The sequence below is a fragment of the Eptatretus burgeri genome, chromosome 7 (assembly GCF_056783735.1).
Source record: "Eptatretus burgeri isolate ZD-2024b chromosome 7, Ebu_testis_v1, whole genome shotgun sequence".
In the NCBI taxonomy this organism is placed as follows: Eukaryota; Metazoa; Chordata; class Myxini; order Myxiniformes; family Myxinidae; genus Eptatretus; species Eptatretus burgeri.
In genome coordinates, this window is record NC_140967.1 from 561,527 (window position 1) to 588,938 (window position 27,412).

At 43.2% G+C, this 27,412-nt stretch overlaps 1 protein-coding gene across 3 annotated transcripts in view; it reads left to right on the forward strand.

Annotated features, from left to right (window-relative positions):
* The window catches only part of LOC147022525 (beta-3 adrenergic receptor-like), a 77,602-nt gene extending 51,096 nt beyond the window's left edge, over window positions 1–26,506 (forward strand). For all 3 annotated transcript variants that reach the window (XM_085887181.1, XM_085887180.1, XM_085887182.1), the window contains one exon: window positions 16,787–26,506. In XM_085887181.1, coding sequence (XP_085743307.1) covers window positions 16,787–17,980 — 1,194 coding nt within the window. In that variant the 3' untranslated portion in view covers window positions 17,981–26,506. The remainder of the gene's footprint in view (window positions 1–16,786) is intronic.
* The last annotated feature ends 906 nt before the right edge of the window (window positions 26,507–27,412 follow it).

Here is a 27,412-nt window from a genome sequence, read left to right on the forward strand (position 1 = left end):
AATTGGAAAAAGACTGTATAAGACGAAGAGAAATAATGGTTAAAACCTATAAACCAATGTCATTAACAAAGGGAGAGAAAAATAATTTATAAAGAGCAGTATCTGTCATATTTGTGAGGAGAAAATTGAGGGAGAGGTCAAAGTTAGGGATCATTGTCATCTTCCTGGAAAATATAGAGGTCCAGCTCATTCCCATTGTAATCTTAATTACAAGCCCCAAAACTTTATTCCTGTCTTTCTTCACAACAACGCTCACTATGACGCACATCTATTTACAAATGAAATTTCAAAGACATCTGGAGATATTTCTCCAATTCGTAACACAGATCAAAAATGCATCTCATTCACAAAAACAATTTATACATCTCCCATAACCCGTATCAGATTTCTTGACACATACAAGTTTATGTCAAGTCCATTATCTAACAGCCTCAAATATTAAAAACTTACCGAATCTTAAACACATTTCTCAAATAAAGAAGAGATTCATCACTTATCACAAAAGGGAATATATCCATATGACTCTTTGGATTCATTTGAGAAGTTTAAAGAAACACAACTTTCTTCAAGAGAAAGTTTCTGTAGCAAGTTCATTAAAACTCGTATTTCCGATAGAGATTATACACAAGCTTAGAAGGTTTGAGAGAAGTTTAATATGAAGAATCTTGGAGAATATCATGATTTGTATCTTAAAACTGATGTATTGATATTGGCTGATGTGTTCAAAACTTTTGGAACAGTCTGTCATAATAAAAATTCTTATGGATTAGACCCTGCTCACTATTACATGGCCCAGGGTTTGGCTTGGAGTGCTCTGTTGAAGATGACAAAACAGAATTTGGAATTAATCAGTGATATAGATATGCTTTTAATGATAGAGAAGGCTAAAAGAGGAGGAATATCTCAAGTATGTTCCAAGGGATATGCTAAAGCAAATAACAAATATCTTCCTGATTATAATAAGAATGAGGACAACTCTTACCTGATGTAATGTGATGCTAACAATTTGTATGGGTGGGCTATGTCTCAATCTTTACCTTATGGAAAACTTAAATGGGTTAAAGAAATACCTTATGAAAAAAGTTTTACAAGACTGTTGTTTCCTCTCAAAAATAATTGGATGAAGCTGAAGTTGGATATTATTTTGAGTTTGACTTAAAATATCTAGAATAACTTCATCGCAAACATAAAGACCTACCTTATGCCCCTGATAAAGAAAGTCCAAGAAAAGAATGGTTAAGTGATTCCCAACATTCATGTAATATAAAAGCTAAATCTCCAGAAAAACGACTAACTACATTAAATGGTAAAGAAAGTTATGTTTTGCATCAAAGGAACTTGAGACAATATTTATCTGCTGGGTTGAGAGTGAGGAAAATTCATCGCATTTTGAAATATAAACAAAGTCATTGGTTAAAGAATTATATTGATTTTAATACAAAAAGGAGAACAGAGGCAAAAACAGATTTTGAGAAGGACTTTTATAAATTAATGAATAATGTTGTATTTGAAAAGACTATCCAAAATGTTAGGAATCGACAAAACATAAGACTTGCTACATCTTGGAAACAGGCTTCAAAGTTAAGTAATGGACCAAGTTTTGAACGAGCAGAGGTGTTTTGAGAGAACTTTTGTGCTATTCCTTTGAAAAAAGAGAGTATTGAAATGGATAAACCTGTTTATATAGGAACATCAATTCTTGACTTGTCAAAGTCGTTAATGTTTAACTATTACTATAATAATTTAAAATCAAAGTATAAGGATAATGTGTCATTGTTATAAATGGATACAGATAGTTTTATATTAGAAATTAAGACAAGTGATGTATCTGAGGATATGATTGATAATATTGATAGATATGATACAAGTAATTACACCCGGCGTAGTGGCGTGCGCCTGTCATCCGGCTCCTCGGAGGGTTGGGTTAGAGGATCGCTTGAGGACGGGAGCTCTACTCTGTGCTTTTGCCGCGATATGAGAGGGTATAGGGCAGACCGGAATCATTGCGAAACCCAATCCTTATCCCTGTGTCGTAAGGGGCGACCAGCATTGCGTCAGGAAGGGCATCCGGCGTAAAACCTGTGCCAAATCAGTATGCGGATCATAACGGATGATCCGCTGTGGCGACCCCTAACGGGAGCAGCCGAAAGAAGAAGAAGAAGAAGAAGAAGAAGAAGAAGAAGAAGAAGAAGAAGAAGAAGAAGAAGATGATACAAGTAATTACAAGTCAGGTGATGTGTTGTTTTCATCAAAGAATAAAAAGGTTTTTGGTAAGTTCAAAGATTAATTGAGTGGGAAGGTCATGACTGAATTTATAGGATTGAGATCAAAGTCTGATGCTTTTACGTATATTGATAATAATAACATTGAAAGATGTGATAAGAAGCTAATCGGAATAAAGATAAATATAATCAAGGAAACAATAACTGTTTTATGTTTTTCAACTGTTTAACCTTAAAGAAGGAAGAGTACAGAAAAATGAATACAATAACAAGTGATAAACATCAATTATATACAGAAGAGATAAATAAGAAAGCATTAGGAACTTTTGATGATAAAATATATATTTTCGAGAATGGAATCAATAGTCTCCCTTATGGTTATGAGTATAAGTGTTAAGATATTGGGTTGGGAATTTTAACAGGCTACTGCTGTCTTTTTACTGATTTATAAATGATAGAACCAAGCAATAACCAAACCAAAGAGTGGAGATGTAATCAGCCTTGGTATTTAAATGGGAAACATGAAGAATGTGAGAAATATCAAATAAATCTTATTAAATAAATAACCGGGGTAAAAGTAGATAAAACAAATAAGCGGATAAATTTTATTACAAATAAGTTGGAGGATGTAAATAAAAAAATTAATATCCGTGAATGGACTGAAAACTTTGATGGTTATCAATTGAACAATGGAAAAAACAATTTACTACAATCTCAAAATGATTGGTGGCTCAAGAGGTGGTCAAATAAGAGCATTAAGAGAAGTTTCTTATTTCATTTCTGCTCAACAAAGACACTTGAACCAAGAACCAAGTTCCATGTTATTCTTTGTGAATATACTCGATGGAAATGAATGTTATAAGAAAATTAAGTTATTCCCTAAAGTAGAACATGGACAAATATTCGTTGGTTTGCTCTTTGAGTGGAATGAAAATATGAAAGGGAAGAAGCCAGAAGTGCTTTCATCAGTAAGTCTCAATTTTACATTTGCTTGTTTGGGAGGGGGGAGAAAATGAGTTTCAATTTTACATTTGCTTTTATGGGAGGGAAGGGGATAGGTGGGGAGAAAATCAGTCTCATATTTTGGAATTTTGGGACTTTAGTCAGAGAGTTTTTTCCCTTTTCCCCCATTCATTTGAATAGAAGTCCCAGAAACCCCATTTATCCTCAACTAACTTGCTTTCCAAGTAGTCCTCCGTTGAAGATATCTGCTTATGCTGATGATGTTTGCGTCTTCATCAGGAACAACCAAGATATCGCTTCACTCACAGAATCCCTAAGAACCTTTTTCCTGGCTTCTTCCCAAAGAGTTAATTGGAAGAAAAGTAAAGCACTGTGGGTGCCGTACCTTAGATATTGCCTTCCTGTCGTGACACCTCCACTGCCACTTCTGGAAAACCTGGAATGGAAGACAGAAGGTGTGGCATAAATTGGTGTTTTCCCCTGTTCCACACAATTTATGAAAAACAACTGGGAAGATACGAATGAAGAAATTGATCAGGTGGAGAAGAGCTCGACCACATCTATCCTTTAAAGGCCGTGTCTTGTTGGCCAATAACTTGGTTGCTGCAGCTCTCTGGCATAAATTGATTTGCCTGCAACCACCAGAAGTACTAATCGGCATGATCCAGGCAAAATTGGTGGACTTTTTGGGGGGAGGCCATCACTGGCTGTAATATGCCATACTTTGTCCAACGAAGGTCAAAACCGAGTTCATGTGAAGTCCCGCATCATGGCTTTTTGCTTGTCCTCCATTAATCGCCTCCTATATGCTGAACGCCTGCCAAACCGCCCCTTGGCCTGTCACATTTTGCAACAGGCGGGCAGTTTTGGCTGTGGTCTCGAAATATTCCTGACACACCTCAAGGATGTGGATACATCAGTACTCCCCTTATTTTATCAGAGCCTTCTCAATGCCTGGAAATGACTCTCTGTAATTCGCAAAGCGGACGCATACTCCCCAGGGATGTATGAAGTTGAGCCACTATTTTTTAACCCTCTCTTTCCTGATATATTCAGGAGTCGTGAATTGTGCCAGCGGTTCAATGACGCAGGCATAAACAAAGTGTGGCACCTACGGCCAAACTCTGGTGTAGGGTGGAAGACTGTGGAGGAAATTTCAACTTCAACAGGGATTCAATCCAAGATGACACTTGGACTAATCATGAGGAAAGTTGTGCAAAAAAATCATCACTTATGACTTCTATGGACTCAGAGCACTCGTGTTCATCCTGAAGAACCCTATTTCCCAAAGCTACTCTGACTGTTCTTACAGAGATCACCCCCCTGTTAGCACAGGTACAAATTAACTTCATACTGCCACCAGCAAGAACCTATACAAGTCATGTTTGAAGATAATTCTTGGCGTGTCATCACTAAATGGAGTGTCACGTTGGAAGAGGTTACTTCTCGCCAAAACAACGGGAGATCTCCAGTGGCTCCTTGCCCACTGGATTATCCCATGCAACACATATGTCAGGAACTTTGCCCCAATATCCGCATGCTGCCCATTTTGTTCTGTAAACGAGGATGTATTTCATGTTTTTTATTGACTGTGAAAGACATTCTATTATTTCAATAAGTCCATTATTTCATCCAACATGAAAGACTTTTCCATTATTTCATTAGTTAAATTTTGATTTTCTCAAAATGAATTTCATGTTTAATTTTTGTTCATTTATTTTTGGGTTCAAAAAACAATGCCAACATGGCAAAAAGTATGAACTGCTGTGTTTTTTTGTTCGTAAATATATATATATATATATATATATATATATATATATATATATATATATATATATATATATATATATATATCGTGATGGGAGAACAGAAATTGTAAACCACTTCAACAATGTAATGTAATGTCATTTTTAGTGCACTTGTTTCCGCAAGGTTAAAACTTGAATTTAAATTTTTCAAAACCATGGATATTGTTGTTGATGATTGTGTGGGAAAATGGTGCTTGGAGGGTGTTTGCGAGGTTCATGAAAATGATTTGGTATTATTTGTTTGACATCATTCCTATAATGATGGAACCTGTTTTGATTTTGTAGTATTGCTTTTTATTTTTCTGCTTTACTTTTCTTAGATTTCAAATGAACATTTTTTTTGGTATTCTTTTCCTTTCTTTTTTTTCTCTCGCTTTAATCCATTTTCTCTTCTTCGTTTTCTCGGTGTTTCCTGACTTGTATTTTGCACACAATACATATATTGTAATATTTGTAATAAAAGGACTCTCCAAAAGTCTGTCTCTCTCTCTCTCTCTCTCTCTCTCTCTCTCTCTCTCTCTCTCTCTCTCTCTCTCTCTCTCTCTCTCTCTCTCTCTCTCTCTCTCTCTCTCTCTGTCTGTCTGTCTGTCTCTCTCTCTCTCTCTCTCTCTCTCTCTCTCTCTCTCTCTCTCTCTCTCTCTCTCTCTCTCTCTCTCTCTCTCTCTCTCTCTCTCTCTCTCTCTCTCTCTCTCTCTCTCTCTCTCTCTCTCTCTCTCTCTCTCTCTCTCTCTCTCTCTCTCTCTCTCTCTCTCTCTCTCTCTCTCTCTCTCTCTCTCTCTCTCTCTCTCTCTCTCTCTCTCTCTCTCTCTCTCTCTCTCTCTCTCTCTCTCTCTCTCTCTCTCTCTCTCTCTCTCTCTCTCTCTCTCTCTCTCTCTCTCTCTCTCTCTCTCTCTCTCTCTCTCTCTCTCTCTCTCTCTCTCTCTCTCTCTCTCTCTCTCTCTCTCTCTCTCTCTCTCTCTCTCTCTCTCTCTCTCTCTCTCTCTCTCTCTCTCTCTCTCTCTCTCTCTCTCTCTCTCTCTCTGTCTTTCTCTCTCTCTCTCTCTATCTCTCTCCCTCTCTCTCTCTCTGTCTTTCTCTCTCTCTCTCTCTCTATCTCTCTCTATCTCTCTCTCTCTCTCTCTCTCTCTCTCTCTCTCTCTCTCTCTCTCTCTCTCTCTCTCTCTCTCTCTCTCTGTCTCTGTCTCTGTCTCTGTCTCTGTCTCTGTCTCTGTCTCTGTCTCTCTCTCTGTCTCTGTCTCTGTCTCTGTCTCTGTCTCACTCTCTCTCTCTCTGTCTCTGTCTCTGTCTCTGTCTCTGTCTCTGTCTCTGTCTCTGTCTCTGTGTGTCTCTGTCTCTCTCTGTCTCTGTCTCTCTCTCTGTCTCTCTCTCTGTCTCTCTCTCTGTCTCTCTCTCTCTCTGTCTCTCTCTCTCTCTGTCTCTCTCTCTCTCTCTCTCTCTCTCTCTCTCTCTCTCTCTCTCTCTCTCTCTCTCTCTCTCTCTCTCTCTCTCTCTCTGTCTGTCTGTCTCTCTGTCTCTCTGTCTCTCTGTCTCTCTGTCTCTCTGTCTCTCTGTCTCTCTGTCTCTCTGTCTCTCTGTCTCTCTGTCTCTCTGTCTCTCTGTCTCTCTGTCTCTCTGTCTCTCTGTCTCTCTGTCTCTCTGTCTCTCTCTCTCTCTCTCTCTCTCTCTCTCTCTCTCTCTCTCTCTCTCTCTCTCTCTCTCTCTCTCTCTCTCTCTCTCTCTCTCTCTGTCTCTGTCTCTGTCTCTGTCTCTGTCTCTGTCTCTCTCTGTCTCTCTCTGTCTCTCTCTGACTTATTGTGTCCAGCTGTGGCCCCACTGTCCCACTATCATTACATTTCTTTTTACCCTTTCTCAGCTTTCTCTACCATAATCCTAGAATGTGTTTCCAATGTGAATTGGAGGCTCCTGGGATTGGGAGTTTTTGTCATTTATTCCTTTTTCGTTGGTTTAACTCAGGCTGGTTGGTGCCAGACCCAGATAAATATTGCCTCATTGTTGAGAAAATCAAGTCATATCTCCTTCAGCATTCGGCTCTTGTGTCATTCTGGGATTAGGCCTGTGACTATGTTGTCCGTATCTCATGGCAACCTTTCTCTTCATTTTGTCATCCTCAATTAACGTATCCTCCTCATTCTCTTCTGTTTGTTTCTTTTCCTTCAATTTATTTTTCACAACTTACCTTCCTCCCACCTCGCACCTCACCCCAACCCAACCTCATTCCCACACTGTGTAAATAATTAGTCCTTCATATCAAGTGCATATTAGATCAGGATTTATTCATGTGTTTGTCCCACTGGTTGTATCGTTACTTTGGTGTGGCTATACTCCCCTGAATTTAAGGTAGGAATTTCACAAGGGTGTCAAGGCCCGGTCACACCTTGACGTTTTAGCCAGCGATGGCAACGTATTAAAATGTATCTAAAACGCTGGCTTACGTTGAACTTTTGATGTTTTTTTTTAAAGATTCGGACGTATTCATAGCGACTTGGGCTTATGTATAACGCATTGGTAACAGACACAGAACGTTTCGTTGTGTTATAGATAACTTATACCAACGAATGCTGAACCTGTTGTCGGCCTACACAACCGATGCCCAACGATAGTCTAGCTTAGGCATAGCGCGTTGCACGCATCGCTGACGATGTCGTGACGTAGCCTATTAAAAGGCTGACGCACAACGATTCGAATCATAACTGCCGTAGAAATGGAAGTGTCAACATCGCGGTCACACCTTGGGGATCTTGCCAGCGTATGCCGACCTAAGAAAAATGTGTCTAAAACGTTGGGGCACGTCAAATACGGAATGAGTAAGTTTGGTATACATGAGTAGAACGCTAAAGTACGCTATCATACGTCGTAGTAAGTAGGACTAACGTCAGGTCAGGTTCGATCTGTGATCTGCTACAGGTACCATATAAACCTGTACTAACCTGTTCCATGGTCGGGTTGTCGGCGACTAAACCGTCTCCCCTGCCAGGTTTTCTGGTGAGGAGGGTGTTTGGATATGGACACCCAGCAGGATTAAAAACAAAACCTGTCAAAGGGCGGAGGAGCTCCTTGTGAGCCAACGGCCATCCATATCTAGTGCCCAACTGTGTCTGCGGACGTCCTCCTGCAGTTGGGTCACTTCTTATTAGGAGGTTGGTGGCAGGATTTGCACTCCGGCCACCGTAAAACCCTTCATTCCGCAAAACGCAAAAACGCAAAAAAATCTGAAAACCCACTCCGTGGGAGTACCTCCTGTGCAGCTTCCCTTCGCAGGGCAGCTCACCGGATGATGGGATTGGGGCAAAGCCTTCGGGACCCCCAATCTTTGACAGGAGGGAAACCACGGGGTAACATCCCTGGTTGAGATTGCGGGAGAGTGTGTCGGAGTGGTGCTGAGGTGTCGTCCACCAGACGGCGGTCTCCTTGGGTTAACCTGAGGCGGTCCCTTCGGGTGGGTGCCTGGAATGTCCTATCCCTAAGAGAGGATGATCACCTGTCTCTGTTATCATCTGAGCTCAAGCGTTTGGACATCGGGATTGCAGCTCTCTCTGAGGTTCGGAGACCGGATTGCAGCGAGATAATGGTGGGTGGTTACACCTACTATTGGTCTGGTCGCTCTGATGGTTACCATACCCAAGGAGTTGCTGTAGCTGTGTCCAATAAGCTGACCCCAATGATAATTGAGGTAACACCGGTCAACGAGCGTATTATGAGATTAAGGATTCGTCACTCCTTAGGTGTCATTTCCCTGGTCTCTGTTTATGCTCCGACTGAGGCGAGTGATCTCACCATGAAGGAATCATTCTACGCCACACTCGAGTCTGTGGTTGATCAGTGCCCCAGACGAGATACACTTCTAGTCTTGGGGGATTTCAATGCATCGACTGGAACTGATAGGGACGGTTATGAGGTGTGTGTTGGTCCCCATGGGTCAGGAACTATGAACCAGAATAGCACTAAGTTCCTTGACTTTGCAAGAAGTCATGAACTTAGGGTGGCTGGTTCATGGTTTCAGCGCCCACAAGCTCATCGCTGGACTTCGTATTCCAACGCTGGCGGTGTGGCAAAGGAGATTGACCATGTCCTCATTGACGGTCGTTGGAGGATGATCCAGAACTGCAGGGTCTACCGGAGTGCTCAATTACTCAATACTGACCACAGGCTTGTTGTAGCAACTCTAAAGCTGAACCTTAAATCCTGGAGAATGGTACCATCCCAGCCGAGGCTGGATGTTGCCAAGCTCAGGGATGAGAGAGGAGCTGAGGAGTTTGCGAACAGGCTGAGTGGACACTTGGGGGGTCTGGGTGCTTTGGGGGGTCCTGAAGAGTTGTGGAGCGCCTTCAAGACCACCATCCTTGATGTTGCCGGTGGATGCCTTGGAGCTCACCGCAGGGCAAAGAAGAATTTTGTCTCTCAAGGGACACTGGATACCATTGACCAGAGTCGCAGGGCCAGGCTGAATGGCAGAGCTGAGCTGTTCAGGGAGCTGAGGCGTAAAACTGTACGTGCACTGAGGGTGGACAAGGAGGCCTATGTGCGAGGAATCTGTGAGGGTGTAGAGCATCACCTGTGGACAGGTGATTCTCGTCCCACTTACAGGGGAATTCGCGCATTACGTTCATCCAAGCCCATCCCTCGGAGCACTACAGTTCGAGCAGAGAGTGGTAGGCTCTTGACAGAGGAGTCTGAAGTGAAGGCCCGCTGGGCCGGTTACTTTGAGCGGTTGTACCAGGCTGATCCCCCAACTGTCGAGTTGGACGTCAAGGGTGTTACAATCCCTGTTGCTGACCCTCGAATCAACTGTGGTCCACCTACGCTTGTGGAAACACGGGCTGCGGTGAACCGGTTGAAACGGGGCAAAGCTCCAGGGATCTGTGGCATCCATGCCGAACTTCTCAAGGCTGGTGGAAATGCTGCACTCGTGTTGTTGCATGCAGTTTTGTGCTCTGCCTGGAACACAGGCATCATCCCAACTGACTGGAAGAGGGGCCTTGTTGTCCCTCTCTGGAAAGGAAGGGTGATCGCCAAGACTGCAACAACTACCGAGGGGTGACGCTGCTCTCAGTGCCGGGCAAGGTCTTTGCTCGGATAATTCTCGATAGGGTTCGCCACCATCTGCTTGAGCACCAGCGTCCAGAGCAGTCAGGCTTTACACCAAAGAGGTCAACGATTGACCGTATCCTTGCACTTCGTGTCCTCACCGAACACAGTCGAGAGTTTCGGCAGGGGCTGCTTGCAGCCTATGTTGATCTCTGTAAAGCGTTCGATTCAGTGAATCGGGATGTCCTCTGGAGGATTCTTGGTCTTCATGGGGTGCCACCAAAACTGATCGATCTGATGTCTGAACTCTACTCTGGTACTGAGAGTGCTGTGAAGTGTGGTGGTACCATCTCTGACTTATTTCCAGTTGTTACTGGAGTTCGTCAGGGATGTGTACTTGCCCCCACACTTTTCAGCACTTGTATGGACTGGATTCTAGGGAGGATGTCGGAGAGATCAAGTTGCGGTGCGTCATTTGGGAATGTCAAGATCTCGGACCTTGACTTTGCAGATGATGCAGTCGTCTTTGGGGAGACTTTAGACATCCTCGTGGGGGCCCTCGAGGTGCTGAATGAGGAGTCGGAGCCGTTGGGATTACGGGTTTCTTGGGTCAAAACTAAGATCCAGGCTTTCGGTGACATCTTGGATGCTGCTGTCCTGTCTGTGTCTGTTTGTGGTGAGGATGTTGAGGTCGTGGAGAGATTCACTTACCTTGGCAGTGATATTCATGTCTCTGCTGGCTGCGAGTCAGAGGTCAATAGACGTCTGGGTCGGGCCTGGGGAGTCATGGATTCACTGGGTGTGGCGCTGCCGGTACCTGTGCAGGAGGACGAAAGTCCGAGTCTTCAGGTCCTTGGTACTTCCAGTCTTGCTCTATGGGTGCGAGACTTGGACTCTGACCAAGGATCTGAGACGGAGACTTAATTCCTTTGGTACCAGGTCTCTTCGGAGAATCCTTGGCTATCGCTGGTCGGATTTTGTGTCCAACGAGCGGTTGCTGAGAGAGACTCGGATGAGATTTGTTACCTGCATAGTCCGTGAGCGTCAGTTGCGGCTGTATGGACATGTGGCTCGTTTTCCTGACTCTGATCCTGCTCACCAGATTCTCTCAGCGAGGGAGTCTCATGAGTGGAGGAGGCCAGTGGGTCGACCACGTGCCTCATGGTTGCAACAGGTTGACCATCATCTCAAGGAGATGGGGATGGGCCTGGCATCTGCCTGGGGGATGGCCAGACGGAGGCCCCTGGAGTACCGGCGGAAAGTGGACGCAGCGACGTGCTGTTCTGGCACATGCTCCCATACCTGATCTGACCTGAGTAAGTAGAGTACGTCAAGAAATTTTAAACATGTTCAAAATTTTACGACGTACTCGGCGTATGACACACGTTCCGCATGCGATGGGGATAAGTTTTACACACGATATGTGGACGCTTTCACACGTCCACAAACGCTACTTATAAGCTACTCATAAGTCGAAACACGTCGCGGTAATGTCTTTTTTTTACGCGAAACTTATTTCTAACTTATGTTTGACGTGCTTTGAACCAATTCTTTACGTAGTCCCAACACACATCGACGTATGTAGACGTATTCCAATGACGTCTTCCGGTCGACAAAAAAAATAAATGAACGTGTTTCTAGCTTACAACTGCCATATAAAGACGTGTTCCCAGCGGTTTTGGGAATTGGTATATAAAAATGCTGCTCATAAAACGGGAACCCAACAGTGTTTTCGAGTCCTTTTTGAGTCGATGTCCATGTCAGCAGTATCAGTATCAGTATCAGTATCAGTATCAGTAATAGTATTAGTAGTCGTTTGTTCATGTTGGCAGTAGTAGGTGAGTGTGAAGGGGAGGGTGTGGGTTATGATGGATCGTCCTTGCGTTTAACGATTTAACGATTTAAATGATAAACTCAACGATTTAAATGGCTGCATCTCCACTATTGAAAGTAGACGCTAGTGCTCAACAATTGGATTTTTTTTACACTCAACGACTTTTAAACGGTACCACTCAGCTATTTTCATTGTTTACAATGAACGATTTAAATTGCTGTCACTCGCCTTTGTTTTTTGACACTGGGGTTTGGAAATTTGAAGCGTTTCTTCTGAACGTGTTAAAACGCTCAAACTCGACTATTTTAAATAGATGCTGCCGATGGACAATTGGAATCATAGCCAAGCTAGACATCGAAGTGTGAACATCCTCGTCATGCCGAAGAAAAGTTTGAAGAATGCTGCAAATAAGTGTCCTGGCCGTGGCCGTGGACGCTGACGCAAGGACGATCCGTTATACCGACACGTCTTTCAGCCTATGAGTAACTTAAAAGTAACGTCTGTCGATGTGTGGAAACGATCGCGTAACGTGCCAACAACATGTTAATCATAGGTTAGAAATAAGTTTCGGGTACTCTAAACATTACCTCGGCGTGTCTCAACTTATGATTAACTTACAAGTAGCATGTGTTGACGTCTGTCAACGATCGCAGACCGTGCATACAACTTGTGACCAGCGTAGCGCAACGTGTGAGTCATACGTCGGCATATGTCGTGAAATTTCAAGCATGAAAAAATTTGAGGACAACCAAAAAGTACAACGTTTAAAGCCAATGTACAACGACGTATGGCAGTGTTTTTCAGCATGCTCTCAATGTTATCAAAACTTACCCATAACGTATTCAACGTGTGCCAGCGTTTTAGAAAAATATTCAAAAATCGGCATACGTTGGCTAAAACGTCAAGGTGTGACCGGGCCTTCAGCAAGAATAGTATGGAAATTATACCAAAGAGCAAAGATCTAAAACAAAGGAATTGGGAAAGGGTATGGCGTTGGAGTCTTTAACAAGCTCAAATGTACTGAGATTCTCGTCCTCTTCATGATGACGTCATAAAAACGAATATGATGTCATTGTGATGTATCAGGTTTGCAAGAAATTATCTGTGCTAATGCCCGGCTTGATTCCCACAAACAAAATTCAAACAGCTTGCCTAGTTTCGGAGATAATGTTATAGGGCTATATGCGAAATCTCCAAAACAGGCAAAACAGCTTGCCTTGTTTCAGAGATTTCCATTAGTGGCGATATTATGACGTCAACTTTTTTTCTAGGAAGAATTTCCAAAATTGTAGATGGTTACTGCCTGTGCGTGGGCTTTCTGCATATACATGGCAAGTTTCACGAAGATCCGATGAAAACTCTGGGTTGTGAAGCAAAAAATGTCAAAAAATAAGAATGACATCATAAAAATTGATATGACGTCATAGTGATGTCTCATATGTGTGGTAATTGATCTCTGCTAATGCCCTGTTCGATTCCCACAAACAGAATTCAAAAAGCTTGCCTAGTTTGAGATAATTTTTAGGCGATTTCCATTAGCGGAGATATTTTGACGTCATAACTCTATTCCTCACTCTCCATGCACTGCTCTCACTCCCCCACACCCCCAGGAATACCTCTGGCTTCGGCTTCCCTCCACTCCCACCTCATGTTTATATGTGTACTGTACCGTCCACCGAACAGTGATGACTCCATCTACACCTCACTATCCGAAAACATGGACCATCTTCTATCTTCTCATCCAAACTCTCTCTTCCTCTTATGTGGAGACTTCAATTGTCATCACGCCAGTTGGCTAGGTGTGGGTACCTCTCTCACCTGCCATGGCACCTCAGCAAAAGCTTTCTGCGACTCATTGGGACTGACTCAATCGGTCAACTTCCCGACCCGGATCTCAACCAATGGTACTCCATCTCTTCTGGATCTGGTTTTGACAAATTTCCCTGACAATATGTGCTGCTCTTCCTTCGCTCCAATTGGTTCTTCTGACCACGTCCTTGTCAAAGTGGACATCTCTCTGGCTGTTATCAGAGAACCACCTCACCGCCATCGAGTCTGGCATTTCACTCAAACCGACTGGCAGGGTCTCCGAGCAGCCATCAAACTTACAGACTGGTCTCCTATCACTACTTTCTCAAACATCAACTCATCCTGGGAATTCTTTCAAAGAAACTTGCTCTCCCTCATGCACAGATTTATCCCCTCTCGTGTTCAGTTGTCTTACCCTTCCTCCCGCCCTTGGTTTACTGAAGCTTGTGGCGAGGCAGTTGTCCTGAAACAACTTGCCTTTGCCTCATGGAAAGCAAACCCAACTGAGGGCAATCTCAGTTCTTTCCACAAAGCTCGGAACAAGTGTGTATCTACCCTCAGGAGAGCCAGAAAACAACATCTTTCTCATCTCAAGTCTGAACTCTCAAACCTCTCTCCCTCCTCAAAATCCTGGTGGCGTTTAATCAAATCTGTTTCTGGTGTATGTTCCCCCTCCATCCCCTCCCTTACCTCAAATGGCCGCACTGCTGATTCCACACGTGATAAAGCTGAATGTCTAAACTCGGTGTTTGCAGCTAAATTTTGTGTCCTAAACCCATCACTATCTCTACCCACTTTACCCAGTCGCACCCAACTGTCCCTGGACTCTGTATCCTTTTCTCCTGACAAGGTGGAGAGCTTGCTTTCAAACCTCGAGTCAGATTCTGCAACCGGTCCAGACGGCATCAGCCCACGTGTCCTCAAAGCTTGCTCTTCTGCTCTTGCTCACCCTCTCTCTGTTCTATTCACCCTCTCATTTGCCCAAGGTCATCTGCCATCTGCTTGGAAATCTGCTAACATCACTGCCCTGTATAAAAAAGGTGCAAAAACAGATCCCTATAACTACAGACCAATCAGCCTTCTCCCAATCATCAGCAAGGTGATGGAATCCATCATCGCTTCAGATATGAAATCCTTCCTCTTCTCCAATGGCTTGATTTCCAATCATCAATTTGGTTTCAGACCAGGTCACTCTACCCTGGATATGCTGCTTCTGCTCTCCCATCAATGGATGGAGGTCCTCAATGCCAGACAGGAAATCCGAGCCGTATCCCTGGACATATCACGTGCTTTTGACACAGTCTGGCACCCTGCCCTACTCACCAAACTCTTTTCCCATGGTATTCAAGGCCATCTCCACTCATGGCTCGCAGACTTCCTCTCCTGTCGCAGTCAATGTGTGGCCCTAAATGGAGTTCTTTCATCCCCTCTTCCTGTGCAGGCTGGAGTTCCTCAAGGTAGCGTTCTGGGCCCTGTTCTTTTTCTGGTTTTCATCAATGATCTCTCGGACTCTCTGGAAAATCCTCTATTTCTCTTTGCCGACGACTCCACCCTCTGCCGTACCATCTGTCATCCCTCAGACCGGCAAGCAGCAGCTTCTTCGCTCACTGCAGATCTGGATAAAATCACAAACTGGTCCAACACGTGGAACATGTCTTTCAATCCAGACAAATCTCACACTCTCACTATGTCTCTTCGAAAGGACCGTTTACAAAACCCCCCCATCCACTTTCTCAACAATCCTCTGGAAGAAGTCTTTTCTTTCAAGCTTCTAGGTCTCACTATCTGCCATGACCTTTCCTGGGAAAGTCACATTTCCAACCTCGCCTCAAAAGCCAGTCGCCGACTGGGAATCCTCCGTCGTGCAAAGTCCTTCCTCGGCCCTCTTGAGCTCCTGAACACTTACAAAGCTTTTGTCCGTAGCCTGATGGAGTACTGCTCTCCCCTCTGGGCTGGTGCTCCTGCCTCCCACCTTTCTCGGCTTAACGCTGTCGAAACCAGGGCATTTAAGATCATCTTCATCTCCCGCAATGAAGCTGAGTCTTTGAGCCTCTCACTCAATCACCGCAGGTTGGTCGGTGGTCTTTCTGTCTTCTACCGACTCCTCTCCAGCCTTGCCCCCCCCTGCTCTCTCTGCGATTTGTCCCCACCACATTTCCACAGGGCGCTCAAGGTCCGCCAACAACCCCCTTCTGGTAAAACTACCAAAATCACGAATCACTGCTCATCTTCACTCTTTCATTCCTCTTTTTTCCCGCCTTTGGAATAAACTTCCTCACTCTATTCTTTCCCATTCTTCCCTCCAGGCTTTCAAAACAGCTGTTCACCACCACCTCTTATCTTCCCCCATCCAAATCCTCGATCTTTTCTACCCCCGATAATCCACCCAAGCCCACTTCCTTCATTTCTCCTGCTTTCCTTCCTGAAAGTCCCTGAAATGTCCATCTTCTCTTCGCCATGTTCCCCGTCCCATCCCCATCCCTCTCCCTTCCACAGTTCACCTAATGTGTCTGTTCCCCACTGTTTTGTCCCTTCCACTCCCGCCCCTCTTTTCTCATGCCTCCTTGCTGTGAGTTGTGTGTTTGCTCTCATACGAGCCTCGACCAAGGTATACAAAAAAAAAAAAAAATTTCTAGGAGGAATTTTCAAAATCGGAGATGGTTACTGTCTGCGCAGGGTATTTTTACATATATATGCCAAGTTTCAGGAAGTTTCGATGAAAACTGTTGGCTATGAAACAAAAAAGTCCACAAGAAAAAGATGAAGAACAACAACGTGAGTAAGACTTAGAGATCCTCCACGAGGATCTAAAAAGTGTTTTTTGTGTGTGTGCTGGTATCTTGGCTAAATTCAAAACCCACCCAGTATTCCTTTGCCAGGGCAAGTGCTTTTGTGGGACCAGGGAGGACTTTACTCTCAGAGAATGTACCTTGGCAGGTACAATCTGATGAAAATGAAACCAATTCCTCTTCCACTACTCTGGTAATCACACAATTTTAATTAGGCAGGCATGACATAGCAGCTATTTTCAACTTGCTCAATAAATGCTGAAAAAAATGAGTCAAAATTGTTTTCTGTTCATTGAAAATGATACTGTGAGAGTTGAGCTGTGCTGTGCTTTGCAGGGCCTGTGCACTTTTGTGGGATACACATCAACTCTATACTGCAGCGCTTCGGTCCTCACACTTGCTACCATAGCCCTCGATCGCTACCATGCCATCATTGACTGCCTGAGTTACAGCTCACAGAGCACACTCCGCCGCACACTCACCGCAGTTTTCTGGACCTGGCTTCAAGCAGCGCTCACGTCAAGCCCGCCTGTCTTTGGCTGGGGTCGCTTTGCCTACAGCCCCAGAACCTTTTGCTGTGCGGTGGACTGGCGCAGCAGTGCTGGCTATGCAGGTTTTTGGGCGGCAAGCTCATTTTTGCTGCCAGGTGCCGTCATGTTGTTCTGCTATGTGCGCATTGTGCAGGTAGCGAGACACCATGCACGCCGGATACACCACTTGGAGGCACAACTAAAACGGAATGGTAACTCTCGAGGTCCTGGTGATGAAAAGAGACCACCTGGCATGGAACCAGCTTCGGATGAGACGCAAAACAGTTTGGAGCTTGAGACGACTACGGGTGCACGCAGTCGGCGGAATGACATGTTTGCACATTACAATGCACCGGGCCGCGAGTACCATGGAGTATTTCGGATCCTACTTGTCATATTTGCATTTTTTTCCTGTTGGTTGCCCATTGTGACTGTGAATCTCATTCAAGCGCTGCAATACAAAGGGGATGACCCAGACATAGACTTGGTGCCTTCAAGCGTGCTGATGCTCGCGTCACTCCTGTCACTTGCAAACTCGGCCGTGAACCCACTGTTGTACGCATTGCTCAGCAAACGGTTCCGCAAAGCTCTTGGTACACTCAGGCATAGAGTGCATTCCCGCCTAAGTGTGAGGCACGCCCCTCGTCATGCTCACTTCCTCAAGAGTCCACATCTGGGAACCTCACCCCAGCGAGAGAGCCATGCAACTGGCGTTTCGTCTGGGCGGCCCCAGGCCAGTCAAAACCATTCTTTCTCTGTTTTTTCCATCGCCTCTGGTGCCGAGGAGGCTCGTGAAAGTGACGAGTATTTATCTCTACGTCTTACTGGAGCCACCCCACGAACTTTCGATTTATCTGACCGGTTGCGCCGTACACCTGGAAAAGAGAGCCCAGCACTGGCTGTCCCCATGATTGGAGCAACCACACAACCCAGAATCGACACTCTCACACAGACCCTACTGGATGCGCATTGCCTGCCCTGTCAACCCATGCTCATGTGAACATTGAGAGACATGAAGGAGAGGAAGCGATCAATCTGTGTCGAGCAGTATCATGGAGTACCGTTCAGATGAGGGTGCAACAATCATGGGACATTGTAAAATGTTACACAATAACAGGCAAATCTGAAGAAGATAAAGAAAGAACCACCATCGACACATCCAGCTCTGCACTGTGTTCCTCGCACATCATTTACTAGACCTAAGAAGTCTGGAGGTTAATTGAAAACTTACTAGCTCCTGATTCTACTGAACATTTCAACAATATGTTGTGTTTTTTTAGAATCGTCTTTCAAAAGTTTAAACAGTCGTCTCCTGTTTTCAGTGCAGTTCAGCTTTCATATTTCACCTTTCACTCCCAAAGCAAATATGATAATCTTTTCATTTCATATTTTAGGATGTCAGGAAATGTTCTTTAGGAGATTAATAAAATGGTATTTAGGAGTTTAAGGGCATGTCATTATGGTTTTTAAGGAAATAGGCCCGGTTGCATAAACTTCCCTCATCCTTAAGGGAAGATTCCCCTTAAGATACACTGTGATTCCTTAGTGAAGGATTTCTATGAGGGTTGTTGCATGTAAACAACCCTTAGGAAATCCTCAAGTAAGGATTTCCTTAAGGTTGAAGAAATCCTTAGGAGCCGTTGCTATGTGAGGCAACCAATCAGATTAGGGATCGGAAGAGGTGTCCAAAATAGAATGGCAGTGAAGCAATCTGCAGACTGGCTTCAGGAATAGACAGAAGTACCAGTGGAGGCTTTTCTCAAGCACAAGAGAGACAATACATTGTATAGTTATATGATGTGTGCTGTTGAAGTACATTGATGTTTAATTACAACACTACAACTATAACTAGTATATAATTGTTGAGAATCCCTCGATTTGGGTAAAACCATCTGGATCCACAGGTTAAACCGACACTCCCCCGAGTGTCATGAGGCCCCACACGTCTCTCTACGATGCGGGATTGACGAGTTATGGACCTTGTACCATGCCACATTCAATCTATTTATTATGTATGCAATTGAACTTTGTTCCTGGGGTCAGATTCAATGTCAATTGAATTGGTATATAAATAACCCGAACACTAAGTAATAAATGTTTGCACCATGAAAGTACCACTACACTTATGGCGCATACGAACAACTCGTTCATCTTTACATCGGCCCAGATATCATATGTTAAATAATGGTGTGAGTCGTCGCTTTTGACGAATCTCTCCTCGTCATTGGTGTGCTCACGAAGCATTGTGTTGTGCGATGGCTATGTCGTCCAATGCGGGACCCACAGCGTCTACTGCAAACATCACAGGTATAGGCTGTTTCTTGCGAAGGTGGACGTTGGCAGGTTTTCCTTTCTTGCCTCCGCTTTCTCTTGATAGCAAGTCTCCCACATTCAAAGTGGGCCAGGCCTTTGCAGCAAATGTTATGCCAAGCTGACCTGTTCGTGGCCTTATGTTCCCAGGTGGCAACTGGAATGGCATAAGACTTGAGTGTAAACTTCAGGACATCCTCATAACACTTCCTTTGTCCACCACGTGACCATTTTCCAAATTTGAGTTGGTCGTAGAAAAGCGCTTTCAGGATTCTATGGTTTTCCATACATGTTAGGTGTCCCAACCAGTGAAGCTGAGCTTGCATCGGGAAATACTCAATTCCTTGGATGCGATGGCGGTCTAGGATTGAAATGTTATGTATTCTATCTTTCCAGGTGATGCCAAGAATCTTACGAAGGCATCGCAAATGGAATTGATCGAGGCATTTGATATGACGATGATAGGGTGTCCAAGATTTGAATCCATGCACAAGTGTTGATTGGACAAGTGCACAATGGACACGAATCTTGGTGTCCAGGCAAATGCCACGTTCATGCCAAAGGCGATGCATCAATCTTCCAAAGGACACACATGCTTTACTGAGTCTTGATGTTACTTCATCGTCGATCATTGTATTTTGGGAGAGGACACCTCTGAGGTAGCTGCACTTATCTACAACTTTGAGTGGCATGTCATCAATGGTAATGTGTGGGACAGTATACGCACCTTCTGGTCTCGGCTGAAGCGTATCCTCGGTCTTTTTGAGGCTAGTTGTAAAGCCATAGCAATGAGCAGATTGCGCAAAGGAGTTTACAATAAATTGCATGTCTTCGAGATTAATGACTAAAAGAGTGTGCAGTCATCGGAAAAATGTAGATCACGGAACAACATTTCCGTGATTTGAGACTTGGCCTTCAGACGCTGCGAATTGAAGACACTTCCATCAAATGCGAAACTGGATCATCACTGCCTGGGTGCAATCTTCAAAAACATCATGAAACGTAGAACAAAACACAATGCTAAATAATAGGGGAGTGAGGACACAGCCTGGCTTTGTACCATTGGTAACAGGAAATGGCTCAGAAGTGCGTCCACTCTCCCTCACACGAGCAACCATGCCATCATGGAAGGATCTGATGATGTTATCCAACTTTGCAATGCAGCCGACTTTGTACAGTAGCTTCCACAGGCCTTCTCGACTGACCAGATCAAAGGCTTTCATAAGGTCGACAAATACCATTTACAAGTCGCAATGTTGTTCTCTACTTTTTTTCCTGGAGTTGACGAGTGGAGAACATCATATCGGTCGTGCCACGTCCAGCGGGAAAGCCACATTGGCTTTCTGGGGTGATGTTGGTAATTGTTGATGGCATGCGATTAAGAATGATGCGGGCAAGTATTTTTCCAGCAATAGATAGTTGGGCCACACCAAGGTAGTTGTCGACACATGACCTGTCACCTTTGCACTTGTTCAAGGGATCAATCGTGGCATCTTTGAAGTTTGAACAATGGTGGCATCTCACTCCACAAAGTAATGTAGAGTTGGGTCAGTTGGGTGAGGAGTTTGGCACCACCAAACTTGAAAACCTTGGAAGGGATACCATCATCGCCAGGGGCCTTTCCACATGACATCTCATGGATAGCTCTGGTGACCTCTATTTTAGTCGGAGGGTGCACAAGGTCTTCTAAATAAGCTGCTGGGGGAGAGTCAATGGCCGCATCTGAGATGGAGGAGGGGCAATTAATTACAGCATTAAAGTGTTAAGTGCAGCACTTCAGGATCTTGTTTGGATCTGTGATTATGTGCTGGCCGTCTGAGATATGAAGTGCGATGATACCACGAGAAGAAGGTCCGTATACTGCCTTTAGACCAGCATCGAAGCACTTGAGATTCTTTGTTTTGGCTGCCTCCTGGATTTCTTCCACTCTTGCTGCCCACCAGCTGTCTGTCATGGAACGTAGTGTCGACTGCACGAGTCTTCTAAGTTGCAGGTAAGAGAAGTGTTTACTCGCTGAGCTTCTGTCATCAATCCAGCGAAGATGAGCTGCATGCATGGAGTTAAGTAAACTTTTGATCTGGGAAATGTTCTCATCAAACCAGTCTTTGTGACTACGCTTTACGAAACCAAGAATGTCAGCAGCTGCCCTGAAGGTGATGTCTTGTAAAATGGCCCATCACACTTCAGCGTTGGTAGTAAGTATATCCAATTGTTCCAAGGTGGTGTTGAGATGATGCTGAAGCTGTGTTTGCACATCGCTGCATTCAGGCTGTTCAGTGTTTAGCTTTGTAGCAGGCTTAAGACGTTGCCTTTTCATGGGAGGCTTGATCTTGAATGACATTTTACTCCGAACAAGCCTGTGGCCTGACCAACAGTCTGAGCCTCTGACACGTTTGTGCTTAACATCATGCCAGTCACATTGCCTGACGATGACAAAGTCGATGAGATGCCAATGTTTAGAGCGAGGACACATCCATGTAGCTTTGTATTTATCAGCTTTTTGGAACAAGGAGTTTGTGATGACAAGTTCATTAGTTGAACATAGCATCAGCAGCAAGGGACCATTGGAGTTCTCTTTGCCGATGTCGTGATGTTCGATCACCTTTTTCCACGCAACATAATCACGTCCCACTCGGGCGTTGATTGACGAGTGTATAACCACCAACAAAATAAACTTATCACTATGAGATGTTCTGTATAACTGCTGAAAGGTCATCGTAGAATTATTCTTTTACCCCATCTGTGTTTGTCATTGGAGGGGCGTACGTGCTGATGATGGTAACATAACGTTCATTGTCAAGTTTGAGTCGCACAGTCATGAGACGTTCACTAATACCAGTTTGGACAGCATCTAGAAGGTTTATATGTTTGGTTTTAATTGCAAAATCAACACCTGCCTGACAACTCTAACTTTCTGGCTTACCACTCCAGCAGAATTTATAGCTGGAGACTCGTTCCTCAAGACGGGATACACCAGGTAGACGAGTCTCAATGAGTGCTGCAATGTCTGTCCCATATCGTTCCAGTTCATGACCATTCGACGATCAAGGTGGCTGGAGTTATCTCGCAACGTGCACACATTCCAGGCACAGAAATTTAACATCTTGATGTTACATTTGTTTGGCTTCTTGTTATTTGTTAATTTATTTCTATTTGGCATTTCTCGACTGCAGAAACGGATGACCAACCTGCTGTGGTAGGCAGGTAAGCCTAAGTGGAGCAAGCTTTCTTTGGGGGAACCTTTTATATCCCCTTCTCCATGTGGAGAGAGCAGTGCTACCCCTAAAGAGAGCTTCTCTGATACCCAAGCAGGATACGAATGTCATTGTTGCTCCTGGTCAATGACAAAGAGACCATCACACTTGGACCGCCATGTGTGTGGACTCGTGATTAGGGACTCCCAGCAGCATCTTCTGCCTATCCCCGACGTCACTCCTCCCTTGCCGCAGGACTTAGGTCAAAATACGTGATGAGCAGGTGAGCAAGTGCCAATGAAGGGAAAAAGAACCTGCACAAAGAAGTGATTAGGTGGTAGAGGTGTGTGCCAACCCTCTCCCACTCTCTATTACTTTGAGCATCGTTGACTTCAGGTGCAGTGAATGCACTTGAAGCATGATGCGCATAGGTGCAGCAGACTGGCCAGGTTATCGACATGATGATGGCTCCCCTTAATACCCATAATGGACACAGCTGTCTGCAGATGCTGTGCAGTGGTGCCTAAATTGGTGCTACCACAGACTTTCATGGCCACATTTATCCATGATGTAGCACTGCCCAGGCTGACCTACAGGTGCGGTTTCATACCCGAGTGCCCTTTTCATAGCCTTAGCCCAAAGAGACTTCCCCCACAAGGCAGTGGGGATCCGTTACCCTTGACAAGGGGCCCATACCAGGTACTGTCAGCCGGAACCAGCTGAGCCCGGGACTTGCAAAGGGCAGGAAGTCACTCCCTGAGGCAGCTGAAAAGCAGCTACCCTGCTACCCAAACATGTTAAATACCGTGGGATTATAAGTTCGATGGAGTAAATATATAAAGTATTTAAAACTTATTGTTGTGGAAATGACTCTGAGGGGATCAGAGATCGTTTGTATAATTCTCGTAATTCCTCAGTACGTGTTTTAGATCAGGGTACTATCATCAAAGATGTCAAGCGGGTAGTCAAACCATTTGTAAACTCTATGGTTGGTGTTAATGGACAGGGGGTTGATGGGGGGGGGCAGGCGGAGGGCTGCTCCCTTGAGTTTCAGGAATGTTTTAAGGAAAAACTTATGGACTATTCGAATATGCAACGGTCCTAAAATTAAGGATGTCCTTCAGGGGAAACTTGAGGAAATATTTAAGTAAATCCTCAAATCTTTCCTTAATAATGCTTTACACAACTGGTCCATGGTCTTTAGGAGTTTAAGGAAATGCCCTTTTAGAGTTTATGAAATGTTTTTTAAGAGTTTAGGAAATGTCCTTGAGGAGTTTTAGGAAATGCTTGTTCGAGTTTAGGAAATGTTCTTTTGGAGTTTAGGAAATGTTCTATAAGAGTTTAGGAAATGTCCTTTGAGGAGTTTTAGGAAATGCCTGTTCGAGTTTAGGAAATGTTATTTAAGAGTTTAGGAAATGTCCTTGAGGAGTTTTAGGAAATGTCCTTGGGAAGTTTCAGGAAATGCTTGTTCGAGTTTAGGAAATGTCCTTGAGGATTTTAAAGAAATGCCCTTTTAGAGTTGAGGAAATCTTCTTGAAGAGTTTACGAAATGTCCTTGAGGAGTTTTAGGAAATGCTTGTTCGAGTTTAGGAAATGTTATTTAAGAGTTTAGGAAATGCCTTTTTGGAGTTTAGGAAATGTTCTTTAAAAGTTTAGGAAATGTCCTTGAGGAGTTTTAGGAAATGTCCTTGAGGATTTAAAAGAAATATCCTTGAGGATTTAAAAGAAATGTCAGTAGGGTGAATATACTGATTCTGTCTCACTTTTCCCCATGTAAATGAATGGGGGATTTTCAGCAATTCGTTTTTTTCCCCTAAAAAGTAAACCCCATTTTTATCCCAAGGTATAAAAATTGGTCTCCCCTTTTAACCTCGGGACACTTTTTTTCAAATAACCAATGCAATAAGATAAAGACTTGTTCAAGTAGTAATGTGATTTGTTAAAGGTGATTCGAAAGAAATATCTGAAACATGTAAGCCGAGGGACACTCTTTTTCAAATAACCAATGCATATTGTTCAGCTCACTCATTGAACCTATAAAGATTTGTTCATTCTCAAATTCCTTCAATAGTTTAATTTTCTTTGCACAATAATCCCCATCTAAAATATTGACAAACAAAACATTTGAATCTTTATATTTTTTAAGATACCCCTTTTGTGCCATTACGAAATGATAAACTTCTCTTAATGCTCTTGTTTGACCACCTCCTGAGCCACAGGTTATTTTTTGTTAAACCACGCCCACTTTTCATAAGCCCCGCCCACTTTTTTCTAAGCCCCGTCCACTTTTCCCTCAGCCCCGCCCACTTTTCATGAGGTATTCCATAAGCCACGCCCACTTTTCCTAAGCCCGCCTACTCTTACATCATTTCAAGTTCATCTCTGACTCACAAAGAAATCACGAGAAAATTCTAGAATGTCATGGTTTTGAAAAATTTGCCTGGGCTTGCCCAGGGAATTTCCAAAGGAAACCACACCCACCAGTCTTTCCCTCTCAAAGCCTCAAGCCCAGGCTCCATTTTAAACATTTTTTTTGCTGGCAATGGTGTTCTGTGTGCTTGCCTGGAACTCTCCGATTTGTATGGAACTAAACCTTCAACTTGATGAACTGGATTCAAACCTCTTATCTTTTGAGGTAAGATTTTATTTTCCTATTTTCAAAGTTTGATTGAAGCATCGAATCATTTAATAATTAAATAACTTAATTAATACATTATTATTTCCCCTCACAGGAAATTGTATCTGAAAATACCGATTTTGCCACAACTTGGGGCGAAATTGTTGGCTTGGTTGAAGACCTTGTGAGCGACCAAGACCCACAGAACGAGCTAGGCCTTGAGTGGGATGACTTTGGGGTCCTTGGAGATTGACTTCTTGCATGGAACTAAACCTTCAAGTTGATGAACTGGATTCAAACCTCTTATCTGTAGAGGAAAGATTTTATTTTCCTATTTTCAAAGTTTGAATGAAGCAAACTCATTTAATAATTAAATCACTTAATTAATACATTATTATTTTCTCTCACAGGAAATTGAATCTGAAATACGAAATGAAAATACTGCTTTTGCTACAACTTGGGGCGAAATTGTTGGCTTGGTTGAAGACCTTATGAGCGACCAAGACCCACAGAACGAGTTCGTCCTTGATGACCCAACCAAAGAGTTATACCTTGCAGACCAGCAAAATCCTGAAAAAGAGTTTTACATCGATGGTACTCATTGTGAGTTATCAAGACAATACCCCCTGAACAAGTTATACCTTGATCAGCCAGAATACAAGTTTTACCTTGGAGACTCACAAATTTCAGACATTTTGAAAAATGGAGTTTTCCTTGATGATCCACAGTTATACTATGTGAGATATATCACAAACCCATAAAAATTGGAAAAATGGAGTTTTCCTTTATGATCCACAGTTATACTATGTGAGATCTATCACTGAAACCCATAAAAATTGGAAAAATGGAGATTTCCTTGATGATCCACAGTTATACTTTGTGAGATCTATCACTGAAACCCATCAAAATTGGAAAAATGGAGTTTTCCTTTATGATCCACAGTTATACTATGTGAGATCTATCACTGAAACTCATCAAAATTGGAAAAAATGGAGATTTCCTTGATGATCCACAGTTATACTATGTGAGATCTATCACTGAAACTCCAAAAAATTGTAAAAATGGAGTTTTCCTTGATGATCCACAGTTATACTATGTGAGATCTATCACCGAAACCCACAATATTTCTGGAAATTGTGATTCTACCTTGGAGTCTTGGATAGATGGTTATATTTTTGGAGACTTGAAATGTGGGTTCTGGCTTGATAACTCACAATGTGATACGTCTCTTGGAAACTCAACAGGAATGTGGTTATACCTTGGAGACTTGGAAAGTTGGGTTTATTTTGGAGACTTGAAATGCTACCACTCTTTGGGATCGAAACCTATCAAGAAAGTTCTTACTCCCCCTTTCTTCGTCATCAAACCTGAAAGCCTTAAAAGACAGAATTGGAAGAAGAGAAAAAAAAACGAATATATATATATATATATATATATATATATATATATATATATATATATATATATATATATATATATATATATATATATATATATATATATATATATATATATGGAAATCTCATTTTGAAAAAGACATTGTGTTGGGCGAGGGTTGGGGGTTGGGGTTGAGATTTTGAATGTGAGGGTTGGGTTAAGATTTTGAATGTGAGGGTTGGGACACACACACACACACACACACACACACACACACACACACACACACACACACACACACCACCACCACCACCAAACAAAAGTTAAGCCTTGACTATTCAGTTGAGGATTCTGTGTTTGGGGTTCACAGATCTAAGAACGTCCCCCTTCACACACATTATATACTGTTATACACCTCGGACTTGCCCTCGAGTGTCCACAACGGTGTATAGTAGGAGGGAGTGAAGGACCAACCCATTTCTCCCATGGGTATTACCTGCTTAGTTTTGTCTTTTGTAATTCCCGTGAATAAAATGAACCTAAAATCTCTTCCCCTTCTAAATCATGTATCTTATAAGTACAAGGAACCGTATCTATTACATAAACAATTTTAAAAAGTTCGTTCGTCCATCGTTTAAAATAACCTTTTTCAAAATGAGATTTCCACCTATATATTCTTACGATATCACCAACTTGAACTTAGGTTTTCTGACATTAATCTCTTTTTCATATTTTAATTTTGTAAATATTTCTGATGGTTTCATATTTGTTGACGTGTGAATTGTGTCATTATACTTATCCACAATATCCTGAATATAAGATGACCATTGTTGTGAACCGAGTTGTGTGAATTTTTTATATAGTCTCTCATTTAAGGTACAATTAAAACGTTCAACAACAACAGCCTTCCCTTCATTAAAGGTACTGTACAATG